The following is a 20,409-nucleotide window of genomic DNA, read 5'->3' as shown; positions in this document are numbered from 1 at the left end:
ATCGTCCAGTTGACTCCAGTGATATTTATTTATTCAAGCAAAATACTGCATTGACTTACAAAATATTGAAGTCAATATAAAAAGTAATATCATCTCATTTGACTGAACTTAAAAGCAGTTTTAAAAATCTTATTGTTGATCGAGTCCCTGAATGAGAAATAAGATTACAAAAGATACGAGTATGGTACAGTAGGTTGTGATGGTCTAGTGGTTGACGCCGTGGTTTGAAGTGCGAGAGGTTGAAGGTTCGAATCCTCAGTACAGCATTTCGATTTTTTTTTTTTTTTCTTTTGTTCTGTTAGGCCTATGGTGTATGTGTGTAGGCCCGTCAGTATTATGATCAATTGAAAATATTTCTATGCGACACGCTTGCAATGTTTTTCTTTATGCGTAGGCCTACATATTAAAAAATAAGATAGCGTCAGCCATAATTTACGAATTTCAAACCTGATATTTTGGCATAATATTATTTGAAATTTTCACCGTTCTTACACCCTACCCAGACATACACATACTTGGAATCAGCGTTTCGTTGTCTAGAGTAACTTTAATTATCTTCAATAGAACACCATAAGCGGTCAAGATAAAAAAAATGCTTTCTTTTATTTTACCTCATTTTTTCTGCTTCAAATGATCAGAAACCCTTCCTGAAAGTTGTTTACTACTATCATAAATATTTTCAACAAAAAAACCCCGCTATGGTAGGGTTCGAACTTCCAACCTCTCGCACTTCAGGCACGGCCTTAGCCACTAGACCATCACAACCTGCTAACTTATTCTCGCATCGTTTGCAATGTTATTTCTAATTCAGTGTCTCGCTCAACAATAATCTTTTATAAACTGTTTGTAAGTTCAGTCAAATGGCTTGAAATTACGCTTTTATATTGACTTCGATATTTAATAAGACAGGGCAGTATTTTGTATGAATAAATTAATATCACTGTAGTCAACTGGACGATCGTGACAATTATTAATCGATTATATGGACAAGGCCGGCTGTTAATTTTCCTGCTGGACACTGGTCACTAATGGTCACGCATTTATTGCGAGGGGAAGCCGCTTTTGAAAGCAACTTTCCAACCTACGACTCGATTATTCCACCAATCATTTTCGCTGAAAATTTAATACAAGCTCAAGTTAGCTAATATCTATCATTACAGAAAAGCATACGACCGGCGTTGGCTCATAGTTGCAGATATAACCATTTTGGTGATCGTGACAAGCATTTTTTCTCATTTTTTAGACTACTTCGCGCACAATAAACATTCATTTTCTCCACAATAATTGGACTTTTACACGTTACTGTTTGCCTTATACTCATGTTTCATATCTTATCTATGGGCTCAATATGGAAATGAAGGAGAAACGACTCGTGTATTCCATTTTTTGATGTTTTCTGAAAAACTGTATTTGCCACCTGATTTTCAACATTACGTTACGTAACAGCAGAGGTCACGCCGGTAAAAATTACCGGAAGTGAGCTAAGTTGCTGTCGTACTGTACAAGAGGAGATTCTGCTGACGACGACAGATACAGATGCAGATACAGATTGAATTTTTACAACATGACAAGCCAGCTCAGTCAGTCTCAACTCAATTCCAATAAATAATTGGAATAATTCCAATTCCAATAATTCCAATAATTATTGAATATTATTGGGAGCGTGATGGCCGAGCGGAACAGGCTCCGACTCATAATCGCAAGGTTGTTTTTAGGAGTTCTGATTAGGGGGGGTTAAAAAACTTTTGGGTATTTGAACGGGGGTTAAATGGCCGAGATGGCCGAGTGGTTAAGGCGTTGCGCTGCTGGCCGGGAGATACGATCGACGAGGGTTCGAGCCTTGGGCTTGCCTTAGGTGAAAATTCTCTTCCCTCCCAAAAAGTTCCTATCCTTCCATTCAGTTCAGTTATTAATTTCAGAATTTAATTGAAGAATTTCTTCTCGCCCCACACACTGCTTATCACGTGCAGATATAGGTAGTGTATGTGCTTCATCCGTGATTCGAAGTCACGTAAAGCCGCTGGTCCCGTGTACAGGAAGAGTCAAACCCTGTGCACGTTAAGTGTCAGAGCTATTCGAAAAGAGAAGGGGGACCATCCCCGCTTCTGATATCTGCAATCAATCCTAGGTTCCAGGATCGTGCATAGGTAAAAAAAACTATGCACGTTAAGCCCATGCGACAATACTCAATTTGAGGTATGCACGTGTATAGGAAGAAGAAGAAGAAAAAGTTTTTCGGCACGTAGAGGGGGGTGTAAAAATTTTCACAAGAGCGCATTTAAAATGTTCCCATATTAAACAGAACAAAAGTACATTTGATCCAGTGTTCAAAATTTTCATCTATAAATTAATTTTGAGATTTTTGTCAGTTCTTTCTGGTCAGCTCTTTAAATCACTAAAATCTGCAATATCTTTGCTCTTTTTTTTTTATGTTTCATGTTACAGATTATTGATTTATTATCACTGATATACAACTAAATCATGTTGTATTACAATTATAGGGGGAGGAAGCTTGGCGAACCGGGGTACACATATGTATTTGCAACTGCAATTTCTTTTTTCGCCTGTGCCCCGAAATTTTATTCACCCCCACCAAGAAAACTGGCTATGCCCCTGTATTTTGGGCTAAAATAGTCTTGTTTTTGCGCGCTTCGCCGCAACAAAAAGTCCCGTAGATCCCAGGGGATGGCCCATACAATCATTCCCCCAATGTTGACGCCTGTATGTGTGTTTCTGACCAAATTAAGCTCATATTTAGCCATTTTAACCCCCAAAGTACAAATTTTTGAGCGCTTCGCGCGTATTTAATCCACTTTTGCATCAAATTGCATTCATTTAGCTTCCAAATGGCAAAAATTTTAGCGCGCTTTGCGCGCATTTGTACCATTCACGTATTCTGTCGTCAAATGGTACTGGATTCATTATATACTTTTGCCCCCATCCCCTCATTGTCAAAATGAAATCTTCGCCACTGCCAGTAAAACCAGAACAAAATAGTTATACTCATCCCCGACCCCCCTAAATTGTAATGCTTCAGTCGCCACTGATTCCAATCATAAATGTATGGTTTATTAATACTGGGTTGCATAAACATACTTATGCTACTTTAAAACATTTCCACAATTCCACATAATTTTATATCAATGACATGGGTACAATTTAATTGCACATGAATACAAATTTTAGTACCGTATCATTATATGTTTCCTCTGCCATTTGATGCAAAATGATAAATTATGATGGGGGGGGTCAAAATAGTTTTGAACCTATATGAGGGGGGGGGCAAAAAAGTTTTAGGTCCATTAAGAGGGGGGGGGGGTCAAAAAAGTTTTGGGTTCACGAAGAGGGGGGGGGGGGTAAAAAATTTTCGACATGAAAAAAAAAAATTTCCAGCCCCCCCCCCCACCAAAGTATTTCTGAACACTCCCTTATAATGAAAATAATTAACACTGAAGACACCCTATGGCACCTTCTACAACTTGAGAACAAGTCCTCAAACGTTCGAAATTTGTAGTTACTACAACTGGTCTCAACTCAACTCAAAGGACAATGAGTACAGTGAAGAATATTTTGAAAAACATGCTCAGCAAAAGTTTCAGAATCCAATATGTTGGTGCCAATTTCTGGTTGTGCGCCCCTAATTTAGGCTCATTTGCATACCGTATTTGATAGATCGATACAAGATCAATTCATTGGCCACTCGTGAATTGGAGCTAGCTGTATTTACCTGGATCTCTTACTAAGTTTTAACCTACAAATAGCTACAAATATTGGTTTTACACTGAATCCTAAGACTTGAGTAATTTGGCAGTGTGAGAAGGAGTTTAAAACGAGAGGCGAATTTTAGTTTACCTGTAATTACATAGGCTTGTCTGGTAGAGAAATAATGCTTCAAAAAGGCTCTACACAATAATATCTAAGTTACAAAGTTAAGATATGGGGGCGATGATTAGTCGCGGAGTAATAACAAGCGTAGTTGAATGTTCCACGATATACACAAATTAAATAATTTTTCTATCTAGATACATGATATGTGAATATTTTTGTGAATTTGTACCAGTGTGATATTACCAGTGTAAACTTATATGTGGATGTGGAACTTTTTGGTGAACATTGTGCTACTCTGTGTTGATGTGAACTGAGCTTAACACTTACAAACTCTTTGGAGGTGCTCCTAATACAAGAGGAGGAAATTCCACAAGAAAGAAAGAAAGATAGCAGTTTCAAAATGTACTTTTTATTGACATGAAATCAAACAAAATTGGTTTTTGAACAAACAATTAGTATTTGACCAATAAGACAAAAAAAGGTTTGTCTCAAAGCTCTCAAGTGGTGTGATAAACAAATGCGAAATGCGATTATTTTTTTTTAAATTCCCGACTTTGTATTTTTACTAGTACAAGGAACTTATATGATGTCCTCATTCACAAACTGATACTATCTGTCCATCGTATTTACTGATTACCGTACGGCAGCGTGTTGAAGAAATATTACAATCAAGAATAGGCTCCGTCACCTACTACTTCGGATCCCTCAGTCACAGTCTCCCAAAACATCAAAAGCGTTGCACGTATACTTACTTTAGACTGTCCTTTTTCACATAACGCAGACAAAGTAGGGCCAACGTGCCTAAAAATGGTCAAATTTTGGCAAGAAATATCTCTGTGTAATCCTATGCAAGTCCCACATCACATCGAAATCAGTGATCATGTTTTTACTGAAGTTAGGCTAGACTGGTTCCCAGCTAAAATAATCGACCGGAAATCGGGGATCATTTTAAACATCAACCATTTCAAAATACGCAATGACAGTAAACTTATTGGCGAGTGGTCTGAATTTTGAGCCATACAAGTTTATGTGGTGAACTATATTTTTACGGTATTTTGAGAAAAAAAGTCTGATTTTCGCCCAATTTTTTCTGGAAAAACTATAAACAAAATTTTTTTTTTTTAATAAAAAAATTTCTGGATTTTTTTTTTTTTTCAAATCGTGTGAAATGATTTTACAAATGCGTGCGCATTTAAGCTATGAGACAAACCTTTTTTTTTTTTTTTTTTGGAGTATAAATTCAGCTTTAGACATCATAGACATGTCATGTTGCTACAATAATAATTTCAGCTGGCAATCGCTACCAGACCTGCTCTACATGTACATTGTAAATTCAAGCCCTGATTTCATGCCTTATATTTTAACTTTGTTCATTTTAAGCTTTTAAATTTACCCTTGATCTTTCTTACACAGCACTCATCAAGGCCAGCATATCCTGGAAGCACTTTGCGATCACCGTATTCGACTCGCATGACTGGCACCGATTACGGTAGCACCATAGATGCTGATGACACATCTCAGATGCCACAAGAATCCACCTCATCATATCATGACTATCCCACCAGGAGGCCATTATTGCATGATCAGGCTGCACCTGGAAAATCACCAAGGATCATCAAATCTGTGCCAGAGACTAGAAGTAGAGGTAAGTACTGGCTTATTAAGAATAAGATACATGCTAGAATTCTAGTTGGGGTAAGTCATAAAGCTGTATATACGGCTCTTTGGGGTAAGTACCGTAAGTACAGCATTGATCATTCATGCTGTGCCAGAGACTAGAAGTAGGGATACGTCTAGCCTGAGTCCCCGGCCTCTCACTCGCAAAATGGCGGACAAACATGGCGACGGCTCGCTCGAGGCCTGAGAACGATCCGTGCATTTTTATGGAGGACTTTTTCATGCGCGACCCTGTATATACAGGGTCGCGCAAAATGCAACTCTAATTGGTACGTTGAAATCTCAGCGCTTATTATCCATATATGGACTTATACAGTCCATATATGAAATATAGCCAGAGATCACTCAAATCAGCGCCATTTCGTCGGAATTTTAAACACCGATGCCGACATTCAACCACGGCGCCGTGTGGAAGACACATTTTTGGACAGGATATACAGATTTGTGGAATAATAAACAAGGTATAATGAACGGCAAGTGTTCAAACATCGCTTGGACTAAACTAGAAGTGAAGAAAGAGTTGTACATAATCTGATTTGGAAGAATCTGTGTGGATAGTATTGCCGGGAGTGCTGCTGTGTCATGTGTGTGCAACCGCAATGTGCATGTGTGTACACTATGCTTATGCTATACTTTTATTACATGTCATGGTGATGATGTTGTTTTTACGTACTGTCTGAGCCCAGCTGACGACAATTTTAATCAACTCTATTCTAGTATAAAACAAGTTCATTCTTGCGGCAGTGACTGTGTCTTTCTGCATGTCTGTCTGCATCTCAAGTTGCCGTGCAAAAACGGACAATTCAATGCACCATGACCATGTGCATACATGCAAACCGTGTTACTTCTGACCAACTAGGCCATGAAGCCTATGTCATGGCATACATGTGGCATCACATTGAATGATTGATTGTACTTGTAGACATAACAGGCCTAGCATCTGACTTGGTATTGAAAATAGAATACTGCTACTTGAAAATATCGTGTCACTGCAATCATGTAATGATCAAAATTCCGAGACTTCCATGCAAGACTCTCCATCATTCATGCAGATTGTTGTACCAACAAAACATTTAGCGGATAGCCGTAGCACAGCGAGGCCTAGGCCCGAGGCTAACCTGGAGAAATCAGTTGATTTGCTTTTATAATTTATCTGTTAGACTGTGCCTGATGTCATGATTTTTGCCCGGGATTGTTGCATGCTAGTTCCAACTTCCAACATGTCCAAAGTCATGAGGTATACTCATGGACATGGTACTGGCACTGACTGGAGTTTTACGCTGATGTTGACAGTGTTACCATGGCCATGTCATCATTATTATTGACTGTGTACTGCCCGGGTGTACTGACTGTGACATGGACATGGACATGAGTACTATTTGCCGAGATCTGACTGAACAAGCACCAATGCCGCCAATGGCATGTACCGCATGAGTATATGTGTCATCATGTCAGAAGCTGCAGGCCTACGAAAGAAAAACGGTAAGCAAAAACATGACAACAATTCAATTGTAGCCTAGTGTAGTTGAACATGATGTCCTCTCCTCTCCCGTATGAGGTTTGGACTATAATTAGGCCCTAGCCCCTGTTGGCCTAAAATATACTAGCAAGTCATGACTGTAGTATAGGGCCTACTAAAAGTCCTAGCATATTCACCCACCCCCCAGCGTTAGTATGCTAGCATGAGCTGCATCCATGACATTGTTTCCATTATTTTCATGAAAAGAAAGTCAACTATTTATGGAAATTTAATATCAAAATTTAAATTTAACCTATCAAACACGCCCTGCTGTTTGTCTTAATAGCAGTGATAGCTAAACGTAATAAGGGAGATGTCATTTTCTTCGGCAGGGGGGTCATGAATAGGCCTATGTAAATTTTTTATGACCCCCCTATTGCGGGCAAATTTTTTTATGACCCCCCTAAAAGAATGCACGCGGAGCGCGCGAACATTTTTAGTCACCAACCTTCAATAATTCTATAACCCCCTATTTTGGGTGTTAACAAATTATACCCCCTATATTTGGTATAAAATTGTATGACCCCCCTTCCAGTATATTCATGACCCCCCTAAGTTAGGGGGCTGTCATTTTCTACGGAAGGGGGGTGGGTCATGACTCATGAATTATGTCGGTGACCGGAGTAAATTTTTTCATGACCCGCCTATCGCGGGCTGAATTTTACAACCCCTATCTCAGGTCGAAAATATTTATGCCCGCCCCCCTTCCGCCTACACAGACTGACTACAAATTATTCATCACTGGAACTAAGGGGGCTGTCATTTTCTTCAGAAGGGGGGTCATGAATATACTGGGGGGGGTCATAGAATTTTGAGACCATAATTTTTTTAACAACCAAAATAGGGGGGTTATAGAATTATTAAGGGCTGGTGACTCAACATTTTTTGCGGCTATGCCACATTCCTTAGCTTCAAAACCAAAATGTGTGCGCAATCTTTTGTTATACAATGCAAGATTTTTGCGATCAAAATTTTTAACGTGTTTCGCGCACTCCGCTCTAAAATTTGGGTACGCCCCGCGCCTTACATGAATAATTTGTCTTCAGTCTGTATAGGCGGAAGGGAGGTCATAAAAAATTTTGACCCGCGATAGGGGGTTGTAAAAAATTTAGCTCGTGATAGGGGGGTCGTAAAAAAATTGACTCCAGTCACCGACATATTCATGACCCCACCCCTGTCAAGAAAATGACATCCCCCACAAGGCATGAAGCGAAAAAACTTAAATGCGAAGAAAGTGTGTGGAGCGCGTTAAAATTTTGACTGTGTAAAAGGTGCATGGAGCGCACTAAAATTTTGAATCATAGATTGTGCATACATTTTGATCAGAGGTTAAAGATTGCTCACAAGAACGCCTAAAATTTTAGGTCACCAGCCCTTAATAATTCTATAACCCGATAACCCCCCCTAATTTTGGTGTAAAAAATTATAACCCCCCTATTTTTGGTCAAAAATGCTATGACACCCTCCAGTATATTCATGACCCACCCCTTTCAAAGAAAATGACAGCCCCCTAAACAACCCGAATTACCCGATAAATAACGACCATGTACAAATGATGTACATGTACCTGGGAATAGAAATATTTCTAATTTCTTTTCATTTTAATCAAAACAAACTCAAATGATTTTTTTTTTTTTCAAACTCTAAAATCTACTGTTAAAGAAGGCTAAGCATTTTTCTGATGGTCTTGACAGGTAGCGGTATTAAATTTGTATGTATGAATGAAATACAATAAAATATTAGATCAAGTCGCATCATCACGCAACAACAATTATGCTACAGGAATTTAAAACATTTCATTTGACTTTCTATTTTACTGTGGGTGCACCGTAAAACTCGGCTGTACATTCTCTACGGCGCGGCATAAGCGTGGACTGTGTTATAAATAGTGTTCACTGTAACAGCAAATATAAGAAACAAGCCTACCATCCATTTTGAAGTAATTAAAAAACAACAAGTTCACAACAACAACAAAAACACAAAAACAATGGAGCCTTCGGCGACACACAAAGCACTTTATTTGTTTTCATGTTCAAGCTTCGCCAGGTTAGTTTTTGGGCTGTTTATTTAGCATGAAATTTGTTACACACGATGATGAACCACAAAATTGAACGTGGGCCTAAGTTTAAAGAAAACAAAGCAAAAATATGCCCAATTAAAACCGGACCGACATAATGGCCGAGTGAAAATTGAAGAAGTCAGAGTATTAAACAGAATCAGAATGGTGAAAGGAAAATATAGCAATAACTGAAGCAATAGGCTTATTTAAAACTAAACAGTATTTATACTATTATATAATACTGATAGGCCTAGGGAATATAAATCGCAGGAAAGAAAGCAATTATCATACAAAAAGAACAAGTTTAAAATTCATTAAAATTCCTTTAATACAGTTGTTTTATTTACGGGCTAGTCGGAAGATAATTTACCCGCTGAAATTTCCTTAAATGGCAATGCGCCATGCGACGCTGAAGCGCTGGTCGCACGCTGCGCTTTATTAATGAGCTCAAAAGTCCTCCACGCTCAGAACACGTTTGGTGTTCAGTCCTCGTATACAGCACAGTGTAGCGGCCGTGCGTATATTCGAGACTGGAGGATTTAGTCTAGGGATACGTCCAGAGATCATTAAGGCTGTGCTAGAGACTAGAAGTAGCCCAGGTAAATTCAGGGATCATTAAGGCTGTGTGAGAGACTAAAAAAAAAAAGCGCAGTGATTTATAGTGCGCCACGCACAGGCACAATGCCTAGACGTTGATCCACAAGCGTCAGCACACTTTACAGGTTGTCGCTGACCACTACGGCCCCACATCATTCCGTAAACCATTAAACAACAATTCAGGGACTTTGCTGCTTCAAGAGCGCACACCCTAGACATTCCACAAATAACCATCGCAACCAGGATCAGCTCCCCAAGTTTCGTACGGGTTACAACAAGACAATTAGCAGTAAGTTCCTTGTCCAGGGGAATTTCAAGCTAACTCAATTTTTCCACGAGAGCAAACTAGGCACCGCCAGGGTTCGAACCCGCAACCTCTCGCACCATAGTCGAACGCCTTATCGATTGAGCTAACTTGACCCCTACATGTAGAAGTAGGGGTAAGTAAGTACAGAGGCTGTGAATAAAATTGAGCGTTGACAAACAGAAGGCCTTAACTCACTTTGGGCCATGTTGAGATTTTGGTACCAAAATAATCTGTAATACCCACAGATTCTTAAAATCATTTAAGCCTTAACTCAATTCAACTTCCTATTGCATCTATAGCACAATAATACTTGGTCACATCTCAATGGAAAAATATTATTTTATTCATTTTTCTCAAAAAGGCACTTTTTGAGTTAAGGCCTTCTGTTTGTCAACCCTCGAAATGCTCCATTTCATTGTCCGATTTGAGGAGTTCAGAAAGGGAGAAAAAAGAGCTTTAGATAATTTACATAATTTTTAGGGTTGTTTCTTTTAACCAAAATAAACCTCATTTTGAGATATTACATTCCATTTCAGCTATAATGTCAGCCTTGAGAGGATTGCAGGACAGGATCCGCAGTCTGGAGCTGGAGAGGGTTCAGGCAGAGAACAACTTGAAGTCACTTGCTACGGAGACTACACACTACAGGGATGTATTGCAGAGGCAGAATACTGTGAGAGAGACTACACAGACAGAAATTTCAAAGCAGTCACAAGGTACATGAATGAAAGTTTTAAATCAATAGTATGGGAAGAGCATGAAGCAACTTAGTTATGCCTTAGAGAAGGTATCGTACCCTTCCCAGAATCCTTTGCAACATGACATCACCTCATTGCAGCAAATGAGACTCCTATTACTTTGTACAGGTTCCCTTTGTATGCATGTTGAGGATAGACTGGCTAAGCATAGGTCGATATAAATAAACATATTGTGCAAGATCTGGATGTGCTCTGTACATTGAGGTACTTTTTGTCACTATCAATCCATGTTGCACTAGATAGCAAATCAGTACAGAAAAATGAAATGGAAGAAATGCATTGTGGGAAGTGTAACATATCTTCCCTGGTAACATAAAAAAAAAAACTTCAATACCGGTGGTGACGAGTCTGGCGAGTTGCTGAGACATGGGGGGCAGGGGAGGATCATTTGATGATTTATAAACAGAGGTCATTCAGTGAAACCAAAGCAAATAACTGATGGCTTGTACAGGTGCACGGCAAACAAAGAAAATTCTAATAACGGGGTACCCGAATCAAAAAAATAATAACATATTTGACTTATCTCTCACAGAGGTTCAATCCAAGTTAAGCAATGCAGAGAGTAGGTGCGCCCTCCTGGAAAAGCAGCTTGAATACATGCGCAAAATGGTCCAGAGTGCGGAGCAGGACAGGCAAGCGGTGTTGCACAAACAAGAATTGAGAGTGACAAAGGATAGAGAGGTCAATGAGATTGAAACACAGGATCATATGAAGAAGTTAGATGAGCTAGAAAGAGAACATGTCCGCTTGAAAGCTACACAGACTCTTGCTGAGGTATAATTAGATTCATTAGTGCATGGAACACAGCTACTTTCCTCATTGGGCTATTCCAGTTGAAATCCATACTAAGCCTGTTATCGTATGTGTCATATTATCATCGATATGACCCTAAATCCAACATGTCAAAATAAATTGTCCTTTTTCTACCCTTTAGGACACATATCAAAAAGGGAAAAAATGAAATTTCCATGCTAATTTGTCCGAATAAGCTTACCGTACGATCATGTTTTCATCAGAAAGTTGAAAATTACCTCCCAAAGTTGACCCAAACCAGGAAGTAGTATGAACCAGATAGTATGTTTACACCGGAAGGCGGCAATTGTAACTCATATCGGTGTGATTTTAAGTTTATCTATCAACTTTTTTCAGCATTTTTAAATCTCATTACGAGTTTCGACATGTGTCGATTGTCGTATTTTTTTCCCTTACGAAGTGTTGAATTAGAAATCAGGTGTCGATAACAGGCCTAATCCATACACCCTGTGGAAGACATGACCGACCTTAATCTTCCACACAGGGAGTGTGAATTTGTAATGGGGTTACATAAATGAGATACTCCCTGCTTGGGTGATTAAGGTCATATCTTTCACAAGGGGTGTATGGATTTCAACTGGAACAGCCCATATATGCAGGAGGTTGTCTCTTTTGCAATACGGTACTTGAATATCAGGACTTAAATGTTACCAATTTTTGAAAATATAATGTTGTAATTTTGAAAAGAGAGCAGTTGAAATTAACGGTTATGAATTTGGTTAATAACTTCGCATCAGTTATATGAAGGGCATTGTGAAAAATCTTAACATTTTGCTTTGGACCTTGGAATATTATAACCCTCAGTTCCAAAGGCAAATGATATTTAGATTTTTCAGAGTGCCCTCCAAATAATTAATGCACAGTTACTAACCTATAAATAGTGCACGAGAAATTGCAAACATTGAAGAAAACAACAATGTACCACTTTGCAGCAGTTTAATTTTGATAACCCTGGCTTTGTATACTAATTTTACTTTCAAAAGTAGCAGATGATTCAATTGAAATACAATGTTTAAAGACAAATGTCCATGTTTTGATTTCAGAGTAAAATTAGACAGTTGGAGGACAAGGTGCGAGAAGAGCGCCACCAACGGAAAATGTTTCAAGATAGGGCGGCTGAGGTAAGAATGAAAGAAATGGGGTGAAGTATTTTGATGTTTCCTTCATGCAAGACATGCAGAGTTAAACAAGGGTAAAGACTGCATTATGGGATGATACGGAATAAAGCTAATGCTGGTTTAATACTTTCTGCCGCTTGCCATTGAGCAGCGTGATGCTTCATCATGCCGCTTGTTCTTTTCTGCAAGCGGAGCAGCACACCTCTGAGCTGCAGCGGCATGACTATGATAGCCAATGTTGCCGCTCAGCACCGCCAAAAATTGTATCTTGTTCTTATGCGAATTTTGTGATTAGAGCTCCAACCGCGAAAATAACACCTCGCGAATATATGCAATAATGTATTACAAGTATAGGGAAGGACTGAGCAATCGCGAAAATGTGTCTCTCACTTCAAATTGCGAAAAAATAACTACGCAAAAATTAACCACTTATACAGTAGTCTGTCCTTTGGAGGGGACATTAAACTGTCATTCCTGTGTACTCTACACGTATATCACAGTGAGTTTCGAAAAAGAGTAGGGTGCAAAACCATGACAGCCCAATCCGTCCCAATTACATCAAGAGAGGGCCCATATGGAAAGCAATGCTTTGGCACTGATTAATGGCTACCCTCTATTAAAAAATGTTGTAAATAAATAAATTTATGAAATTCCAATACCATGAATACAGATTGAGGGATTTGGAGTTGCTTCATCAAAGATGATATATTACCCTTCCCAGAGTCCTCATGATGCATCGCCTCATTACATCAAATGGCATTCTTATTACTTTGTACAGGTTCCCTTAGTTTTCATGTTGAGAATAGACATCTAAACATGTGTCGATAGTCAAGAAATAAACAGTTTGCAAGATCTGGATGTGCTCTGTTCATTGAGGTACTTTTTGTCACTATTGTCCCGTATTGCACTAGATAGCAAATCTGTACAGAAAATGGAAATTGAAGAAATGCATTGTGGGAATTGAAAGATATCGTCACTGATGTTTCAGCCAATCAAAAACCCACTTCTGTGTTTACACAGTACACATGCGAGAGTGGCAACAAGAGTTGCATGACAACCACTGAAACCTGGCAAGAGATATCCCGTATTGGCAGTGCCTTTGATAGTTGCCTCAAATTTACTTTAATACCATCCAACCTAAATATTGTTCCATTGTTGTTTTTAATATTGCTGCCACCAGTTGCACACAGCAGCAGAGACTAACAGGATACTCCTGGACACAGATGGAAGGATTCCAGCAGCGGAAAAGCCGAAGAAAACCAAGAGGAAGAAACGGAAGACTTCATCAGCACCCATCAAGAAGGCGTCAGCACCTGTGACAGGGACAACGAGGTCCAGGTGTAGGAGTCAGAGTCCTGGAAGACATTACAGACTCAACTTGGGACAGATACCATTTGTGGCTGGAACGGTATGGGCTGGTCCAGTTGAAATCCATACACCGCCTTATGGAAGGCATGGTTTAATCCTCCACACAGGGAGTGAGAATTTCAAATAAGATTACCTGACTAGGTAGCCCCATTTGAACTTCACACCCCCTGTGAGGGAGATTAAAGTCATGTCTTCCACAGGAGGTGTATGTACCGTAAAGATTCGCCTAATGGTGCTATGGGTTCCCTTGACATAAGTGGAATTTTAGGCACAACCTAACAGCGCCCTCCCGTAAAATGTCCACCAGAAAATAAGGACACAGAACCTTAATACTTGTTTGGATTCAGAGGAGGGAGCTTTCTATTTGCACATGAAATTTACCCCAAGGCAAATGAGCTCAAGTGCACCATTAGGTGAATCTTTCCGATATGTCAACTGGACTAGTCCAATGTGGTAGTTAGCATTAGATGGATACTTTTGCAAGATGCTGGTTAGCGGGTCTCATTACTTTTTGAATAGTTATGGAACCAGCATAACACTTCAAAAAGTATGTGATTATGGGGGCCCTTGACTATACATATTAGCCAACTGACCGGTCTCTGTCAATTGGAAGAAAGCCTCAATCTCAAGGCGTGAAAATGAGGGATTTGTTTTTTGCATTCCATTAACCCTACTTTTAGTCATCAATGTTAAGTGCTAAAATTAGTAGTTACTTGCACCATATCCCTCCTCATTGTTTGGAGAGGAATGGGGAGTAAGCAGACCTAGAAATTCATGACAGTGCTGGCAAATCTATTTGGACAGGAGAATTTTGCGAGAATCCTTGATTCGCATAAATTTAGGATTGCCTCAATTAAGGTATCTACCTTTTGTGAAGGTTAAACTGTTGAGGTATATCCATGATAAACAGATTTTAAACAGTTCTCTCAACAAATATTTGACTTACTTGATATGTGCCTATCCACCACAAACTGGTCGTAAAGTCGGCATTTTCCATTTTGAAATACAATCAAAAACAGTATATGGATTTCTATGTAAAATATATAAGAAATTTGACCTTTGATGAACCATAACTTCACTTCCAGATGTCCGATGGTTGAGGTGTCATTTTAAAGCTAAAATTACATTCTTACAAAATCTGCAATAAACACTTCGTGGTGGATGGTCACATATTTCATCCCACATCCATGGGATTTCATCAGAAAGTGAGGTAGAGCGGTAAATACCTAGTCATGTGCTATCTGGTGTCTACATACCGATCATCAAGTCGCATGACTAGGTGTTTACCGCTCTACATCACTTTCTGATGAATTCCCATGGATGTGGGATGAAATATCAAGTAAGTCAAATATTTGTTGAGAGAACTGTTTAAAATCTGTTTATCAAGGTATCTACCTACTGCCCAAAATAATGATAAAAAAATGCTGCCTTCTATTCAGTCACCAAATCACATCTTTTCAACGCAACTGATCGGCCAATTTTGCTGTATAAAACGTGACCCCTCAAATCAGTATTATTGTACAAAATATTAATGATTAAAAAAATTTTAAAAAAGAAATGATTGAAGTAAATTATACCATAATTTGCCATTTTTTTGATACAGTATTCAGAAATCACAGTGATATGTGGAGGTTCAGTATGCAGAAATCACAGTGATGTACATTACCCAATGTTTGTCATTTCAGTCTACCAGTCCAAGCCACTCAGTAGGAGCCAACGTACAAAATGTCATCGCCATGATGAAAACACATCACCCAGCCTGGTGTGGTAATGGACCATTAACACGACCAGCGCCCTCTATCAGCAGGCCTAGGCGTTCCAACTCTGTGTCGTCGTCCACTGGGTCAGATAGCGACTTGTCAGAACTACTACTGGGATTACAGGATGAATTTGGACAAATGGGATTGTAAGTATTGTGGTTGGAAGGAAAGAAAATGGAGGAACAAAATGAAATGATACCAAGTAACCAAGGGCATTATTAGGTTAGTTCTCCACATCATATATAGCTCCATTTCAGGAAGCACTCACAGTGGTGTAATTTGTCACAAAGCATGGGTATGACAGGGTATCAGTCAGGCTAAATTGTGCCACGATCTGGTCCACAGGGGCCAAAGGCGCAAATTTGAAATTGAGATAAAGTCAAAAATATGGAGTAAAAAACAATAAAATACACATCACAAAACCTCATAACTTTAGAACCAAATATGCTAGACCTTTGGTGTTTTCAGTATATGATAGCCTAATGTTACTACAAGATAGTAATTATAGTAACTCAATTTTCAAAAATGCCTCTTTTGGCCCCCCGTGGAGCAGATCGTGTCACAATTGGCATCGGGCCAAATCTCCCATCTCAATGTAAAAGTTCATTTTGGAACAACTTGTACTTGAGAGTCTGAAGAAATACATCAGGAACATAGAAGAACTCAATGAGTGAGGTTTAAGGCTTGTGATATCCTAGCCTCCTGAACAAGTTTTAAAACATTTCTCCATTTATCCATTCACACAGTGAGCACCATGAGTTAGCTAAGCAGATACAGGAGACAGAAGACACCAGGATGAGAGCTCCATTCTGATTGGTGATTAAAATGAAGATATCATGTAATTGACCAATCAGAGGCAATGTTAAAACATTTCTCCGTTTGTCCATTCACACAGTGAGCATCATGAGTTAGCTAAGCAGATACAGGAGACAGAAGACACCAGGATGAGAGCTCCATTCTGATTGGTGATTAAAATGAAGATATCATGTAATTGACCAATCAGAGGCAATGTTAAAACATTTCTCCATTTGTCCATTCACACAGTGAGCATCATGAGTTAGCTAAGCAGATACAGGAGACAGAGGACACCAGGATGAGAGATGATTTAGAGCGGGAGTTAGACGAGTTAGTGGTCAGAATGGAGGCTAAAGGAGAACAGATCGCCAGGTTAAAGAGACATAAAATACAGGTAAATTATTTGGGTTGGAGGAGTCACACCGTTTGGTGATAGTGCTGTGATGCTTCTGATTTCTCCAGACTATATGATCGTATCTTAGGGTCTATGGCTTGTTTGTACTCATTTTCATGCATTTTTCATGATGATTCCAAATATGGTCATGAAAATTAACAATTTTGAAACTTTTGAATTAAAAATAAATTAAACTTGTCGTCTGCAGTCGACACCTGAGTGTAGAAAGTTATTGAATCAAAGATGCACTGCCCTAGTCTGTCCATCTTATTACATTTCATTTATCAAACGTCTTAGGTACAATTTCTTCCAATTTACCAATTTTCAATATTTTTTTTTTCAATCTTTCAGGTTTCCAAGAAAAAGAGTCATAAAAAACCCACAAAGAGTAAAGTGCCCAAAAGACCAGCCTCTTCTCGGTCATCAGAATCCAACTCAACAGCAGCAGAGGTACAAGTAATCACCACGGTCAAATCCAAAGGAAAGAAAGCGCCCCTATCAGGGTGTCGAATAATAGGGACGGAGGTAGTCGGAACAATTTTCAGGTGCTACGAGACATGCGGACCATGCAAACCTCGCTACGCAAAGATGATGTTAGTTGGGATTAAGGGTTGCAACAAAATATATACTCCTGTTCATAAAAATCCCCCTCCCCTGACATGAAGATAATGTGTAGAAAATTAACCAAAATTAGAGAGTGGTTTCATTAATAATAATTTTACAGTCTTATATATAACAGGTTTCTCTATTGGGATATTGCAGTTGAAATCCATACATCCCCTATGAGTCATAATTTCAATTCGCCACACAGGGAGACAGGGAGTGTGAATTTCAAAATGGGGTTACCTGAATTGGGGACTTTGTTTAAAATCTACACCCTCTGTGTGGGAGATTAAGGTCATGTCTTCCATAGGGGATGTGTGCATTGTGGATTTCAACTGAAATAGCCCAGTTTTAGGCATGTATATACATATAATCTTTGTGACAATCAGGCTGTGGTCCCTATAACTTATGTGCAATGAAATTTTATGTTTTAATCGCTTGACTTTTTAATGATTTTTGAGGTAGTCAGCTTCAATTATATTTTGACAGTCAGTGTGACCTTTGCCCTAACATGTCAGACTTGCAGAACCAACAATTGTTGGGACAAGCTCTTGCAGCTGTACTTTTGATCTGTAATTTAACCCTCTGAGCAATACCTGTCGATTTAACATTGCCTCTGATTGGTCAATTATATGATATCTTTACTTTAATCACCAATCAGAATGGAGCTTTGCAAATAATTCACCCCAATTCTTTTGCATGATGAAATTATTCTAACAATGTTGCTGATTGGTCCAATTGATAATGAAAACTTCTTTTTGGTCAATCGGCAGGTAGTTCTCATGGGGTTAATTTGTAGTAAACCTTTTTTTTACCAGATGTAATCAAGTAATGACTATTTAGGTTAGCTCAAACAGTTTCAGCACGTGAGATTTTAATACACTGTTTGCAATCATAATGAGTGCAAGTATACATTACACATGCTATTATGTCTCTGATAGTGTACATATTAATTAATTGGCACACAGGAAAACATCGGAGACAGGTTTGTTCATTATGTGTATACTGCAATAATAGCTTTAATAATAATATGCAGTGGTACCTTGTTAGCACAAAATTCCCAGGGCCTTGGATTTAAGTTATGTTAATAGGATTTTGTGTTATCAGGTTATTATAATTTATAAGGGACTAAAAACATTTTGTGTCAGAAATTTTGTGTTAATGAGTTTCCACTGTACAAAGAGTCCACAAGTTTCAAGCTCTCCACCTCCCCCCGATAAATTAAAACATTTTTTACAGTTTAAAAATGACTAAAGTAATTGGTAGCACATTTTGTTTGACAAAACTGATCCAATATACAATGCCACTCATGGTAACGTTTGGTCATGATGGGTCATTTGTGAGAAATAATGCAGTTTTTATTTAAAAATTGCAAATTGGTCATGTGTGTAAAACAAAGTAGGCTGCCAATAACTTTTATCAATTTTTTTTTTTTCGTAAAAAACGTTTTGATACATTAGGGAAGAACTTGTGAACCATTTATAGCGGATGTCCCAAAAGTAACTTAACATTGTGAATTTGCCATAACTTGCGTTGGGTTAATAGTGTCGTTACAAAAATTGCACAGTATGTAGATAATTCTTTTAGAAATGTTATGATACCAAACATGCCTATGTGGTCATGACCCTTTGGCATGAAATTAATGGATATCTACCGTACCGTAAAACCTACTTTTATAAACGCAAAATAAGTCTCGTCATTTGAGACGTGATAACACGATATAACGTGTTATCGTTTTAAAATCTGTTTTGTTTAATTTTGCTGTGTTTGTTTGATTGTTTGTTTGTTTTCAATGCGTAATCTTCATTTTCTGTTTTATCTGGATTTTATATGGAAATTGCTTAAGATTTTTTCTGAATATTCGATGAACAGTTGTACGCGGTACGTTGTTCTCCATTGAAAGTCGACGTTCTGATCGTCTTGGGCTTTGTAGCCGATCTTCCTGTTCTTCCACGTCCTGCCCGAGGTAGATCATGAACAGATCCAGTTGATAGGAATTTCTGCACTAGTAGCTGGATTGTATTTTGGCTGGGTGCATAATTTACATTAAAATGTTCCTTAAACTTTGCTTGAGTGAGTTTGTCCAACTTTGTCTCGGCAAAGAACCATACGATCTGAATCCGTTGATCTATAGGAAATTCATCTACACGTCAACTGTTTTAAAGTAAAGTTTAATATTGTCAATATATCCTAATTATAATTTGAAACAGCAGTCACGCTTACTCCAGGCCGTGTAATCCATGAATGTTCATACCTAAATGTAGCGTGTGCATTGAGTGAACCAACTCTATTGTTCAGGGAAGCACATCATTCATGTGCTTGAACAAAAACATATGAGCTTGCTTTTGTGGGTTTGATACACACATATGTACAGTCACGCAGTAAGGTCAAGGGGTCATCAATAATGCTGTTTTTGGTATCAGAATAATTCTAAAAGATCAATCTATGTGAATATGTTCTCCATTTTGGTATGAAGTAGGAAATATTTGAGATATGGCAAATTTACAATGTTAAGTTACTTTTGGGACATGCTGTATATGCAGGGTTGTAGCTACCCTGGCTGGTGCCGACCAACATGAAAAAAAAAATGACATCAAAATAAAAAATTATTTGAAAAGGGGGTAATACCTCATATTCTATTCCCTGATCCCTCACATTCACTAAAAAGATAGTGCCCTGAGCCTGCGCTGTAATGCATAAATTGGGTAGTAAACTTAGCCTGCACTCAACATGGGCTAGCTACAACCCTTTATATATGCCCTCTCAATTTCTCAGGGATACTCCCAGAGGTGGAGTTAGATCATTACAGTACA

The 20,409-nt window shown here is 38.6% G+C and overlaps 1 protein-coding gene across 1 annotated transcript; it reads left to right on the top strand.

The window, feature by feature from the left end:
- Positions 1-5,336: 5,336 nt before the first annotated feature.
- LOC140156669 (centrosomal protein of 57 kDa-like) lies at positions 5,337-19,519 on the top strand. Its single transcript, XM_072179607.1, is given in 9 exon segments — positions 5,337-5,473; positions 10,524-10,703; positions 11,278-11,519; positions 12,602-12,679; positions 13,857-14,084; positions 15,730-15,950; positions 16,849-16,993; positions 17,345-17,483; positions 17,486-19,519. Coding segments are annotated over 9 exon segments (1,473 nt in total). The 5' UTR covers positions 5,337-5,349; the 3' UTR covers positions 17,602-19,519.
- The last annotated feature ends 890 nt before the right edge of the window (positions 19,520-20,409 follow it).

This window comes from Amphiura filiformis, chromosome 7, assembly GCF_039555335.1.
Source record: "Amphiura filiformis chromosome 7, Afil_fr2py, whole genome shotgun sequence".
Lineage (NCBI taxonomy): Eukaryota > Metazoa > Echinodermata > Ophiuroidea > Amphilepidida > Amphiuridae > Amphiura > Amphiura filiformis.
Note: the sequence above shows the minus strand (reverse complement) of the source record. Positions and strands in the feature narration are given on the sequence as shown.